Here is a 15,146-nt window from a genome sequence, read left to right as displayed (position 1 = left end):
CTTTCTGTCTTCGGCTGTCTCTTCTCTGGCCTCGCCCCCCCTGCTCTGTCTGCGATATGACCCACCCCTCCCCATATTTCCGCAGGGTGCTCAAGGTCCGCCAGCAACCCCCTTTTCTTTCTTTGTTGTAGACACTGTCGAGGCTCGTATGAGAGCTAACACAACAGAACATACAACAAGGGGAGCAGGAGACAAGAGGGGCAGGAGAGGGAAGGAAAAACAGTGGGGAACAGAGACATGAGATCTGTGGAAGAGAGAGGGATGTGGCAGGGTACACAGGGTAAACAAGATGGACACGACAGGACTTTCAGGAAGGAAAGCAGGGAATTTGAAGGAGGTAAGTTTAGGGTGGATTAGCAGGGGTAGAAAAGATCGTGGTTTTCGATGGGAGAAGAAAAGAGATGGTGGTGAACAGCTGTTTTGAAGACCTGGAGGGAAGAATGGGATTGAAGAGCATGTGGGAGTTTGTTCCAAAGGTGGGGGGAAAAAAAGAGGAATGAAAGAGTGAAGGTGAGCAGTGATCCTTGATTTTTGTTTTATCAGAAGGGGGTTGCTGGCAGACCTTGAGTGCCATGTGGAAATATTGGGGAGACATATCACAGTCAGAGCGGGGGGGGGGGGGGGCGAGAGCGGCGAGGGGATGGTCGAAAACAAAGACCATGGAGCTGCTTTCAGTAAGAGAGTGAGAGACCGAAAGATTCAGCCTCATTGCCTTTGTTTCCACAGCGTGAAGTCAAGAATGGTGAGAGGCAGGAGCACCAGCCCAGAGGGGAGAGCAGTACTCCATCAGGCTGCGGACGGAAGCTTTGTATGTGGTCAGGAGCTAAAGTGTGCCAAGGAAGGACTTTGCATGACAGAGGATTCCCAGTTGGAGACTGGCTTTTCAGGCCAGGTTGGAGATGTGGCTTTCCCAGGAAAGATCATGGCAGATAGTGAGACCCAGAAGATTGAATGAAAGGACTTCTTCAAGAGGATTGTTGAGAAAGTAGATTGGCGGGGGGGGGGGGGGTTTACAGACGGTGCTTTCGGAGAGACAAAGTGAGAGTGTGAGATGTCAGGGTTGAAAGACATGTTCCACATGTTGGACCAGTTTGTGATTTTATCCAGATCTGCAGAGAGTGAAGAGGCTGCTGCTTGTCAATCAGAGGAATGACAGATGGTACAGCAGAGGGTGAAGTCATCAGCAAAGAGATAAAGAGTATTTTCCAGAGTCAGAGAGATCATTGATGAAAGCAATAAAAAGAACAGGGCCCAGAACGCTACCTTGAGGAACTCCAGCCTGGACAGGAAGAGGGGATGAGAGAACTTCATCAAGGGCCACACGTTGGCTGTGACAGGAGAGGAAGTCTGTGATCCATGAGTGGAGATGTCCTTGGATACCATTGGAAGAGAGTTTTGTGAGCAGGGCAGGTTGCCAGACCGTATCGAAGGCGAAGGAGATGGCTCGAGGGAGATCGGAGGCGAGGGAGATGTCGAGGAAGATGGCTCTGATTTCATGTCAGGCATCGAGGACCTCCATCCATTTTTTGGAGAGCAGAAGCAGCATGTCCAGGGTCGAGTGACCTGGTCTGAATCCAAATTGATAATTGGAAATCAAGACATTGGAGAAGAGGAAGGATTTAATGTCTGAAGCAATGATGGATTCCATAACCTTGCTGATGATTGGGAGAAGGCTGATTGGTCTGTAGTTGCAGAGATCCGTTTTTGCACCTTTTTATGCAGGGCAGTGATGTTTGCTGATTTCCAAGCAGATGGCAGATGACCTTGAGTAAATTAGAGGGTGAATAGAACAGAGTGAGGGTGAGCAAGAGAACCAGAGAAGGATTTTCAGACAAGTGGGCTGATGCCGTCTGCACCGGTTGGCGAATCTGAGTCGAGGTTTGACAGCAAGCTCTCCACCTTGTCAGGAGAAAAGGACACAGAGTCCAGGAACAGCTGGGTGTGGGTAATATGGGTACAGAAAGTGATGGGTTTGGGATACAACATTTAAAACCAAACACGGAGTTTAGGCATTCATCCTTTTTATGTGCAGTGTCAGCTGTGTGGCCATTTGAGGTAAGGGAGGGGTGGGAGGGGGAGCATTCACCAGAAACAGACTTAACGAGATGCCACCAGGATTTTGAGGAGGGAGAGAGGTTTGAGAGTTCAGACTTGACTTGAGAAAGATGTTGTTTTCTGGCTGTCCTGAGGGTGGATACACACTTGTTCCGAGCGTTATGGAAGGAACTGAGATTGCCCTCAGTTGGGTTTGCTTTCCATGAGGCAAAAGCAAGTTGTTTCAGGACAACTGCCTCACCACAAGCTTCAGTGAACCAAGGGCGGGAGGAAGGGAAGGACAACTGAAGACGAGAGGGGATAAATCTGTGCATGAGGGAGAGCAAGTTTCTTTGAAAGAATTCCCAGGATGAGTTGATGTTGGAGAAAGTAGAGATGGGAGGCCAGTCTAGAAGTTTGATGGCTGCTTGAAGTCCCTGCCAGTCGCCCTGAGTGAAATGCCAGACTCGGCGGCGGTGAGGTGATTCTCTAATATCAGCCAGAGAGTTGTCCCACTTTGACAAGCACATGGTCGGATGAATCGATTGGAGCGGAGGATGAACAGCAGATATTTTCAGAGAAATTTGTCAAAATCAGATCCAGAAGAGATGGAGCACCATTGGTTGAGATCCGGGTCGGGAAGTTGACCGATTGTGTCAGTCCTAATGAGTCACAGAAGTCTTTTGCTGAAGTGCCATGACAGGTGAGAGAGGTACCCACACCTAGCCAACTGGCATGATGACAATTGAAGTCGCCATGAGGAAGAGAGAGTTGGGATGAGAAGATAGAAGTTGGTGCATGTTTTCAGAGAGCGAGATGTAAATGGAGTCATCACTGTTTGGTGGACGGTACAACACATATACAGTATAAACATGAGGTGGGAGTGGAGGGGTGAGGGAGACAACCTGTATGGAAAGATCTGTCAGATTTGAGCGAAGGCCCCTGATGTTTTAGGTCCACACTGTTAAGGAAGAGGGAGGGGAGGAGGTTTTGGGTACAGGGGAGGGAAGGGGGAGGGTAGGACGAGGAAGGAAGGGAGGGGGGGAATACAGTAAAGAGGTGTGAAGAGCGGAAGTAGGATGAGGGGAAAGATGGGAGGGGTAAGGAGAGGGGATAACAGGTGAAGGGTTCGGAGGAGGTAGATTTAAGGAGGTGGGGTGAATTGGCACTGAAGTTGGTATAAAAAAAAGGGCGATTGATGGAACACGAACGCCCATTGCAAACTGGGATTAATTTTTTTTACATCAAAGATGTGATTAAAGACATTATGTGAAGGATGCGATAAAGGAGAATGAAGAGAATGGAGAAAAGGAACGTTGTAACAGTGGGACGTTTTAGACAAGGGATGAAGGAAAGGTCGAATTGAAAACAGTCTTGTGAACTTTTGAAGAAGAAAAGGAAGAGTAGTGAATTGTGAAACAATATTGAGAACCACATGTGTGAGAGGAAGTTGTAACAATTTAAGACACTGGTTTAAAATTATTTCAATAAAGATTACGCAAGGTGAGTGAAAGGAAAGGGTTGAAGAAAAAAAATCGTGAAGGTGTATGGTGAATGTGGGTAGGCAAAAGTAGTAGATGGTAGCTCGGCAGAAGAAGGAGGAAGAACAGTTGCTCCAGGAAGTCACGTGGTTACGTGGAGTATAATGTAAGGTAAAAGGTATTTATTTGTTGTATTTTTTTAATATCCATTCCCTGTCATGTAAGGACCTGAAAGTCCTTGTAATGTCCATCCTGTATTCCCCATGTTCCCCGCCCCATCCGTCTCCCTTCCACAGATCTCCTAATGTCTCTGTTCCCATTTTGTCCTTCCCTCTCCCATCCCTCTTGTCTCCTGCTCCCCTTGTTGTACGTTCTGTGTGTTAGCTCTCATACGAGCCTCGACATTGTACAGATTAAAAAAAAATAAAAAAAATCATGTTTGGGAGGAGGGGTGTGGGAGTGGGAGTCGTATGTATGTATGTATGTATGTATGTATGTATGTATGTATGTATGTATGTATGTGTGTATGCATATGTCGTATGTATGTATTGGGGACATTGGGGGATGCATGCATCAACATTGGGGGATGCTTGTTGGCAGAAAATATATATAGAAAATAAATAAATAAATATATATATATATATATATATATATATATATATATATATATATATATATATCGATATATATGTTGATTGGTTGTGTGGTCACAAGAGAAACTAAAAGGGCACTCGGTCGAGAGCATCCCTCTACCAGGCTGAACAGTTTACATTCTGTATCCCACTATGGGCTGGATCTGAACCAAAATCTAATCCACTTGTTCTCGTCATCTAACCAACTCATCCACCGAGTTTTGTCAAAACTCGTCCACACCTTTTTGAGATATCATGATATACTGTATATAGTTTTTGGCCATATCTCTCAATTTTAGAAATGAGACCGATGTTGACCTCTTGACCTCAAAAATAATTGGTGGTTGAATTCAGTGATCTGATATTTAAATGCCCTTCAAATTTCAAGTGAAATGGAATTAAAATTGACAATTTCTGAAATTTGGCCTATGTGGACCTTTTAGCCTATGCTGACCTCAAACATAATAGTTCGTTGAATTCAGTGAACAGATTTGCAAAGACTCTTCAAATTTCAAGTCAATCAGATGAAAATTGAGGATTTTAGAAATGCGGCCTATTTTGACCTTTTGGCCTATGTCAACCTCAAATATAATTGGTGGTTGAATTCAGTGACCTGATTATGCAAATGTTCTTCAAATTTCAAGTCAATTGGATGAAAATTGAGGATTTTAGAAATTTGAAAAAAGTTGTTGACCTTTTGCCGATGACGAACTTTTGACCTTTTGACCTCAAAAATAAATAGGATTCCGTCGGACCACAAACCTTGCCGTTTGGTGAAGTTTTATGAATATCGGTATAAAATTCTGACCTGTAGGTGATTCAAGGTGAGCGGACAGACAAACAAATGAAAGCGATCAACCTACTTGTCAAAAAATATTTTTTTGCCAAGTAACAAACAGACAGACAGACAGACAGACAGAGGTGAAAACAACCTCCATCCACCTTTGGTGGTGGAGATAATTATAATAGATTTTTCCATCTCGTGTTGAAAGGAGAAACGTCCGTGTGTGTGTGCGTGCGTGCGTACGTGCGTGTGTGTTTTATAACCACAGTCATTGAAAGTTAATTATATTAACAGGAAATGGTACGAACTCTACTCCTCTTATCCACGGATATTTCTCATTCCACGAGTCTGATTTGCATTCAGGAACACAACAATTACGGTTAACCACCATAAAGTTGCCACTCTTTTGTCTAAATGCTGAAAATTATGTTTAAAAGAGGATTTGAAAAAAAGATGTTACATCAGCAATGGCAGGTTAAACGTGTCCATTGAGCAGAACTGAGTCGCTGAAAAACACGCGCGCGCACGCACACACGCACGCACACACACACACACACACATGCAAAAGGACTCATTTTAGCATTCACACGTCATGTCAAAACACACTGTAGTGTTTGATCCAAAAATTAAACGTCATCATTAACATGCCCAGGTGCAACCATGCGAGGTCGCTGAGAGATGGTTCAAGTTGTCAATAGCAGGTGATATTCCCAGCTGAGTGTGGTGTTCACAACAATGCTACAAAACCGGGTTACCAAGACCAAACCAATTCTACCCATCTGTCAGCTTTACGAATCTCTTCAATCAAAAATCCTAATAAATGGGAATATAAATGTAAGGTGTGAGATAACTTATTGAAACATCTTGTTAGCACATCCTTCACGCTGCCCTGTTCCACAACAGATATGAAAATAAAATTGACTAGTCTTGCTCGTGAAGGAGAGTGTCGATCTGCGTTGGCAGACAAGCAGAACAGTGGATGAAATCAACAGGACGTTGATTGAAGTATGCGAACCGCCAAGGGAAGCAAAGAAAAGCCGACGTTTCAGGTCTCTTTTGCTTCGATGAAGAGTTAACGCTCGAAAAGCCAGCTTCTCATCGCTTCCCACAACGGTTGGCAACACCTTAATCAATCACCGTCCTGTTGATTTCATCCATTGGTTAGCAAAACAACCCTTGTGGCTATTAATCATCATATCTTCAAAAAGCAAGAAAAAAACTGGTGAAGTCATGCTCATCAGAAGAACATGTATGAAAACCAAGCTGGTATAAGAAACAAACAGAAGTATAGGAGGGAAGGTTCCTCTCTTGCATGATATGATAGACATCATCAGGTCAGGTGAGGTCAGGTCAGGTATGGGAGTATGCGCCGGAGTAGCGCGTCGCTGCGTCCACTTTCTGCGGAGACTCCAGGGGCCTATGTCTGGCCATCCCCGAGGCAGATGTCTGACCTATCGCCATGTCTTTGAGATGCTGAAAACCTGCTGCAACCATGAAACGCATGGTTGGCCCATTGCCTCCTCCACTCATGAGGCTCCGTCACTAAGAGTGTCTGGTGAGCAGGATCAGCGTCAGAAAAAATGAGCCACATGTCCATACAGCCGCAGCTGATGCTCACGGACGATGCAGGTATCAAATCTCATTTGAGTCTCTCTCAGCAACCGCTCTTGGACACAAAGTCCGACCAGCGATCGCCAAGGATTCTCTGAAGAGACCTGGTACTAAAGGAATGAAGTCTCTGTCTCAGATCCCTGGTCAGAGTCCAAGTCTCACATCAATACAGCATGACTGGAAGCACCAAGGACCTGAAGACTCAGACTTTCATCCTCCCACACAGGTATCAGCAGTGGCAAACCCCACGATCCAGTGAATCCATGACTCCCAAGGCCGACCCAGACGTCTGTTGACCTCTGACTCACAGCCAGCAGAGACAAGAATATCACTGCCAAAGAAAGTGAATCTCTCCACGACCTCAACATCCTCACCACAAACAGATACAGACAAGATAGCAGCATCCAAGATGTCATTGAAAGCCTGGATCTTAGTTTTGACCCAGGAAACCCGTAATTCCAGCGGCTCTGACTCCTCAATCAGCACCTCGAGGGCCCTCAAAAGGATATCCAGAGTCTCCACAAAGATGACTCAATCATCTGCAAAATGAAGGTCAGAGATCTTGACATTCCCAAACGATGCACCACACCTCGATCTCCCCTCCATCCTTCCCAGAATCAAGTCCATACAAGTGCTGAAAAGTGTGGGAGCCAGTACACACCCCTGAAGAACTCCAGTAACAACTGGAAATAAGTCGGAGATGGCATCACCACATCTCGCAGCACTCTTAGTTCGAAAGTATAGTTCAGACATCAGATCAATCAGTTTTGGTGGCATCCTATGAAGACCAAGAATCCTCCAAGGGGCACCGCGATTCACTGATTTGAATGCTTTTCAGAGATCAACATAAGCTGCAAGCAGCCTCCCCCAAAACTTTCAAATGCGTTCAGTGAGGACCCGAAGCGCAAGGATATAGTCAATCGTTGACGTCTTTGGTGTAAAGCCTGACTGCTCTGGAAACTGGTGCTCAAGCAGATGGTGGCAAACCCTATCATGAATTATCTGAGCAAACACCTTGCCCTGCACTGAGAGCGGTGTCACCCCTCGGTAGTTGTTGCAGTCCTTGCGATCACCTTTCCCTTTCCAGAGAGGGACAACAAGGCCCTTCTTCCAGTCAGTTGGGATGATGCCTGTGTTTCAGGCAGAGCACAGAACTGCATGCAGCAACATAAGTACAGCATTTCCACCAGCCTTGAGAAGTTCAGCATGGATGCCACGAATCCCGGGAACTTTACCCCATTTCAAGCGGTTCACGCAGCCTGTGTTTCTACAAACGAAGGTGGATCACAGTTGATTGGAGGATCAGCAATCGGGATAGTAATGCCCCTGAAATCCATCTCAACTGCTGGTGGCTCAGCCTGGTACTCAAAGTAACCTCAAAGTAACCTACAAGAAGAGGACTTCAAAAAGTCAAAGCTCAAAGTAACCGGCCCAGCGGGCCTTCACTTCGAACTCCTCCATCAAGAGCTCACCACCCTCCGCTCTAACTGCAGCACACCGAGAGATGGGCTTGAAGGAATGCAACGCATGAATTCCCCGAAAGCAGGACGAAAATAACTTGACCACAGGTGATGTTCTACACCCCTCACAGATTCCTCGCACATAGGCCTCTTTGCCCACCGTCAGCGCACGTACAGTTTTACACCTCAACTCCCTGAATAGCTCAGTTCTGCCAATCAGCCTGGCCCTGTGACTCTGGTCAATGGCATCCAGTGTCCCTTGAGAGACAAAATTCTTCTTTGCCCTTCGGAGTTCCAAGACATCCACCGGCAACATCAAGGATGGGGGTCTTGAAGGCACTCCACAACTCTTCAGGATTCCCCAAAGCACCCAGTCACCCCAAATCCCCACTCAGCCTGTTCGCAAACTCGTCAGCTACCCTCGCATCCTTGAGCTTGCCAACATCCAGCCTTGGCTGGGATGTGACCATTCTCCTGGATTTAAACTGCAACTTCAGAGTTCCCAGCACAAGCCTGTGGTTGGCATTGAGGAACTGAGCACTCCGGTGTACCCTGCAGTTCTGGTTCATCTACCACTGACCATCACCGAGCGCATGGTCAATCTCCTTTGCCAAACCAACACCATTGGAATACCAAGTTCAGCGATGAGTCTGTGGACGTTGAAACCATGAACCAGCCACCCTAAGTACATGACTTCTTGCAAAGTCAAGGAACTTAGTACTATTCTGGTTCATAGTTCCAGACCGATATGGAGCAACACACGTCTCGTAACCATCCCTATCAGTTTTAGTCGATGAATTCAAATCCCCCAAGACAAGAAGAGTATCTCGTCTGGGGCACTGATCAACCACAGACTGGAGCGTGGCGTAGAATGCATCCTTCACGGAGAGATCACTCGCCTCATTCGTAGCATATACAGTGACCAGGGAAACGACACCCAAAGAGTGACAAATCCTTAGTCTCATAATACGCTCGTTGACCGGTGTTACCTCAATTATCATTGGAGTCATCTTATTGGACACAGCTACAACAACTCATTGGGAATGGTAACCATCAGAGGGACCAGACCAATAACAGGTGTCACCACCCACCATGATCGCCGCTATCCGGTCTCCGAACCACAGAGAGTGCTGCAATACTGAAGTTCAACCGCTTGAGCTCAGATGACAACAGAGACAGGTGATCATCCTCTCTTTGGGATAGGATATTCCAGCCACCCACCCGAAGGGACCGCCTCAGGTTAACCCAAGGAGACTGCCGTCTGAAGGACGACACCTCATCACCACCCTGACACACACTTCCGCAATCTGACCTGGGAAGTTTACCCCGTGGTTTTTCTCCTATCATGAAAGAGTGGGGGTCCTGATGGCTTTGCCCCAATCCCATCATCCGGTGAGCTGCTCTGGAGAGGACAGCTGCACAGGAGGTACCTCCATCGAGTGGGTTTTCAGATTTCTTTAGATTTTTATGTTTTGTGGAGTGAAGGGTTTTACGGTGTTCGGAGTGCAAATCCTGCCACCAACCTCCTAATAAGAAGTAACCCAACTGCAGGAGGACGTCCACAGACACAGTTGGGCACTAGATATGGATGGCCATTGGCTCACAAGGAGCTCCTTTGCCTTTTGCCATCATTGTGGGCACATATGGACTTTGGCTCCAAGATGTATTCCAGACCAGCCCCAAAGGAAAGGTACATCACATGATGATTGAAAATTTGGGGAACAAGTGTTGGAAAAACGAAGTTTCATGCCCTCATTGAGGACCGGCTCAGTTTTGCTTTGTGTTGTCAATGTCTTTGGTGTTTCTGTGGCGTAGAAGAGAAATCCTCAAAGTGCATCAATGCACCAGTAAAATGAAGATACAATTACGAGTCCTTAAAAACATCATGATCAGCTGAGTTTAAATCTTAAAAAAAAGCCAGACTTTCCATATTTTCAAAGGTTCCAGCAAGGTTTTAAAGTGCTCCACATAATTTTTAATGATCTTGTTGGAATTTCTATTAATAGGGACATTTGACGGGCTGTCGGTTACACAACAGCGAATGCGAATTGATACACCATGGTAATCAGTGAAAACTTATGACTGACTGTGACAAGCTCTTGCCCTGAGATGCCATTTTCCTTGAGATTCCATTAAGTTTTCCTCCTTCCTCTTTTCTTCCGTTCATGGAACCGCCTGGATGCCATTCTTCGCTCGGGGGCTTCAAGCAGGGGATCCACCACTATCTCATGGCATCGTCCATCTCTACCCGTGATCATTTCTATCTCCATTAACCCTACTTCACCTCACCCTCACGGCCAAACCCAACCCCTCTTCTTGTAGGTTACTCTTTTCATTTCCTAACTCTGTCTCTTATTTTCCTGTTAGTTCGTTCGTTCATTCGTTCATTCATTCCCTCAATGCTGCATCCGCCTGTTGCTCCACCGTCAGTAGGTTTCCATAGTTTTTCTCTCTCCATTGCCTAGCTCCTCCATGAGCCTCGATCCTGTTTACAAGGATAAAAAAGGTCAATACAAAGCCTCAAGCAAAACATTATCAACATGACAAGTGATTCTGCTTCACCCACTCCATTTAGCAAAACGAGAACAACGTGACCTTCCCCTTCTTCCCCCATAGTTAAAATAACCTCAGGAAAATGCATTTTGATCAAATGACAAGGTCAACAGAGGCACATCCACAAATCTGCATTACAAAAGGAAAGGCTTCAGTAATAGCATCAAAACGTACTGCCCAGCATTCTACTGCTCAGCGGATGTTCCAACAGGTATTACCCTGAAAATGGCTTGGCCTCATGATCTGTGCCTCTGCTCACTTGACTACGGGTTTAAGGAAGCCAGCCACTCATCTTTGTGAGATTATACTGTTGTCCTTGTGCTCTGGCTCTTTGTGCGAGCTATCGGCAGGAGGGCAGGTGAGATGAAGTGAGGGGAGGATGGGGAAGTGAATGAGGGAAAGTCGCCAAGACGAGTAGCCTCAACGAATAAGACCCGAGTCCCTGTAACCGGTGTTGATTTCTCCATCACGCGCGCTGAGTTTTACTTTTCTACTTCACTTACCTACCGTCTTTTTTATGCTCTTGTTTATTACTATTTACAGGATGATCATATTCTGCTTGTCGGCCTCATCATCATTGTGTCTGTATTCCACGAGAGCAGTTCTCTGGAATCTTTGGGGATGCCATTTGCTGCTGGCAATCGTGTATCCTCATTTGCTTGTGTGTCTTTATATTCTACACGTATGGTCTTAAAATGATCTTGGTGAATTGGTAGACAAGGGACATCAAAATAAGTGGAGTTTACAAATTTAAGTTATGAGCATCACAGTACTTTGTCTGTTTTGAAAGCAAGGAAGGTTGGGATGAGATGAAGGGCTGGTGTGTGGAGAGAGACAGAGAGACAGAGAGAGACAGAGAGACAGAGAGACAGAGAGACAGAGAGACAGAGAGACAGAGAGACAGAGAGACAGAGAGACAGAGAGACAGAGAGACAGAGAGACACAGAGAGACAGAGAGACAGAGAGACAGAGAGACAGAGAGACAGAGAGACAGAGAGACAGAGAGACAGAGAGACAGAGAGACAGAGAGACAGAGAGAGAGAGAGAGAGAGAGAGAGAGAGAGAGAGAGAGAGAGAGAGAGAGAGAGAGAGAGAGAGAGAGAGAGAGAGAGAGAGAGAGAGAGAGAGAGAGAGAGAGAGATCGACATCGACTGAAACAACTTTTGGAAATAAACTATGGTCCTGATAACCACCAAGCTTCTTCAAAATAGGCATTGTATAGTCTTGTGTGAAAGTACCGTTCACATGACCTGATGCAAAATGGCCACAGAAATGCGCGAGAACAAATAGTGCTCACTACGATTATCAGATAAGAGAGAAGATGATGGCTGAGTGTGTAAGAACAGGTGCCACCATCCTACCCGGGTAGGGGTGGATGCCATTGGTGTAGACCGGGTCCGAGGGTGGCTGACTGCTTGTTGGCTGGGGTGGTAAGCTGGCAAAACCGGTGACGGTGAGCGGAGAAGCAATGGTGGGAACCGCCGCGGCTGTGATGCCTGGCGGAGAACTGGTACCTACAGGGCAACCACACAGCAAGGCTGTATCACACGACAGACAGAGAGACGGACACAAAGGAGAGAAAAAGCAAAAGGTGAGGGCGGCGCTTCCGCACGCGTGCTTCCCACATATTCCTGAACAGTTGCTCGTATTTGTCTATCATTTCCCTCTGCAACCCCCCAACACCAACTCAAAAAAAACCATTTAACAGTACTAATCACTGCTATGGCCTGGTAGTTGCTGTGTCATTTTCAAGTCAATCAGGCCTTCATTTCAAGTGTTGGCCCCAAATTAACCCCCTGCAGTGTAATTTTATGGGTGTGATTCCCACAGCACATCACATGTCAAATGTAACACTAACATCGTTTTCTTTCACCCCCAAGGTGGTCTGTTTACTATCTACAGTCATCACTGCATCGTAGTACGACCGCAAGGATACTACAGAACAATGCATGATGAACCATACGAATTCCAACGTTACTGCAAACACCTCATGTAGCAATATACATGGAATGTAGAACATTTATGTAACTGCAATGACTAGTACAGGTAAATCCCTACAAATCAGAAAGAAAGAGTATATTCATTACCATTGGCATCTGCACAATATTTTAATGCCCTTTATGTAGGACTCGGTGGCTAATGGGACGCGCTAATTGGTTCTTGTCACGTTCAATACCAACTAACTTCCCTTACACACATCCATTCACACTCAAATGCGATTCATGATATGTTGCTGATGTGGTGAAAGCTCTCATGCGTTGCTAATGATGTGAAAGATGGTATAACGCACGATGATAAATTTTACACATCTCCAGCAATGAAGTCCGGGGTATAACAATTGAGAGATTGACATCACCGAGGGCGTACTATGTCGTTTACATTGTCTGCTGTTAACTGACAAAGCAAACAATCAATGAGGAATTACAAGAATAAAAAAGGAAATGATGCAATAGTCACTGCTCACACTAGAGGGTGGTCTATTACAGCTCTTTGGCATTTATCCCGCAACCCTTTCCGGGGTGTTGGGGATTGTCCAAGTAGCTTCCTGAGGAGGTGCATACACTGGGTGATTTGTCAATGTCTTCCCAAGAGTAGTCGTCAGGGCAGGAATTTGCAATTTGTCCATGGTGCTGGCAACAACCGACGACTCTTTGCAAAAGATATTGTGGGATCTTACTCAAGAAGGAGCAACCAAAGCTAGCTGATAGGTCCTTAGCTTAATGGACCATCCCAGGGATGGCGTGTTTTGCGTTGCAACTCCCTGCCTGCCTGTGAAACACCAATATATATATATATATATATATATATATATATATATATATATATATATATATATATATATATATATATATATATATATATTCGGGTTGGGAATCAAACTCAGTAGAGACAGCCCATAGATGCGACCACTGAACTTTCCCGTCTGTTCGAAACAGCTATTTCTGAGTAGGAATGAAACAAACAGAATAAATTTGCATTTGGCCAAGGAACAATGATCTGAGTAGCCTATTGTGGGACAATTGCCATGTGCAAGCGAACTGCACCACCAGCTTAAGGATAGGCATCTCTTGATACCAGGCATCCTCAGTTTGACAATCTATATATAGGAGCAGGTGTATGTGATTGTGTATGCAAGTATGTATGTATATATGTCCATGACCTGTTGTCACCATGACCTCTTCACCCATTGGTTGGACAGTTGACCTGATGTCACCCACAATTGCAACCTGAAATCCAAATCCAAATCCATTGGGACCATACTATCTGCAGAGCATTGGCACTGTCTCAGCAGTCTCCTGGGCTATTGGGAACAATCCTGGAAGGGTCGCCACTCCAACACAGGATACTCTCATGGCACAATCATCTCAGCAAGCCAGTACTCATTTTGCTGACCTCGGAAAGATGACAGGCTGAGGCAACCCCACCTGGTATTAATTCAACAATCGAGTGGGATTTGAACTCAGGACCATAGGATCTCAAGCCCACAGCCCAAACCATTAGGCCAATACCAGGCATAACCTGAAATACTTAACCGAAAGTACCAGGTGGATGCAAAAGATCTCCCCTCCCAACAGAGGACAAAAAAGACCTAAACAACCCCGAGGACCCAAACAATCCCGAAGACCCAATGGACCCCGAAGTCCCCAAAATACCTAAAAGACCCTGAAGACCCAAAATACCATGAAGACCCGAAAGACCCCGAAGACCTACAAGACACAAAAGACCATTAAGAGCTGTTACCCCCCAGCCCCCAACACACACACACACACACACACACACACACACACACACACACACACACACACACACACACACACACACACACACACACACACACACACACACACACACACACACACACACACACACACACACACAATCCCAAGTCCTCAACCCCCTCCCAACTCTGTCCTTTCTCTACCCTCCCCTCCTACCACCAGACCCAAACTCTGTGCTCCCCTCCCCCTTTCTTCAAATCCTCAAACCCCCTCTCAACCCAATGTCCTCAACTCCCCCCCTCCCTCGCCCGACTCAAAAACCTCAAACCTCTTGATCCCAAATTTGTCCCCTCTCTGTGTGCCCTCCTTCCCTCAAGCCAACGCCGTCATCTCCTGCCTCCGTTTGTCAAGAACAACGTTAAAAGTAAATAAAGATGGAACATTAAATTCATAATTACTTCTCCCTTTCTTCCCTTATTCTTACTATAATTCACAGACCGGTGTTTGTGTGTTTGTTTGTTTGTTTGTTGCACTACAACTCCTACAGTTGTGGGTCGATTACATCCAGACTTGTGACATAGGATCAGCATGACCCCAATTGATGTATGGGGGTGTTTTTATCTTTGCGGGTGGTCTTGGCAGGGGAGGGCACGAGGGGGGGGGGGGTGGATGGGTGAGAGGGAATCAAATTCTCCATGTAAATGTGCATCATGTTGCACCGCCTCAAGATGGGGGAGATTATTACAAGTCCCCACCCTTCAAAGTACAGTATTCCTGTCCCCACGTTTTCCAGTGCAGCGAGGTATTTTGCATTATAAGCAGTAGTTATATTTTTGCTTTGTGCACGTAATCTGGGTTTTTTTTGTTTTTAT

The 15,146-nt window shown here is 45.9% G+C and overlaps 1 protein-coding gene across 18 annotated transcripts in view; it reads right to left on the bottom strand.

Annotated features, from left to right (window-relative positions):
• Window positions 1–15,146, bottom strand: part of LOC147022305 (CUGBP Elav-like family member 4) — a 552,060-nt gene that overhangs the window by 71,055 nt on the left and 465,859 nt on the right. For 10 of the 18 annotated variants that reach the window (XM_085893037.1, XM_085893038.1, XM_085893042.1 and 7 more), the window contains one exon: window positions 11,917–12,093. In XM_085893037.1, coding sequence (XP_085749163.1) covers window positions 11,917–12,093 — 177 coding nt within the window. The remainder of the gene's footprint in view (window positions 1–11,916; window positions 12,094–15,146) is intronic. The other 8 variants (XM_085893040.1, XM_085893043.1, XM_085893047.1 and 5 more) reach the window with 1 other exon arrangement.

This window comes from Eptatretus burgeri, chromosome 8 (genome assembly GCF_056783735.1).
Source record: "Eptatretus burgeri isolate ZD-2024b chromosome 8, Ebu_testis_v1, whole genome shotgun sequence".
NCBI lineage: Eukaryota > Metazoa > Chordata > Myxini > Myxiniformes > Myxinidae > Eptatretus > Eptatretus burgeri.
The sequence above is the reverse complement of the archived record's forward strand: the minus strand, read 5'-3'. Positions and strand labels throughout refer to the sequence as shown.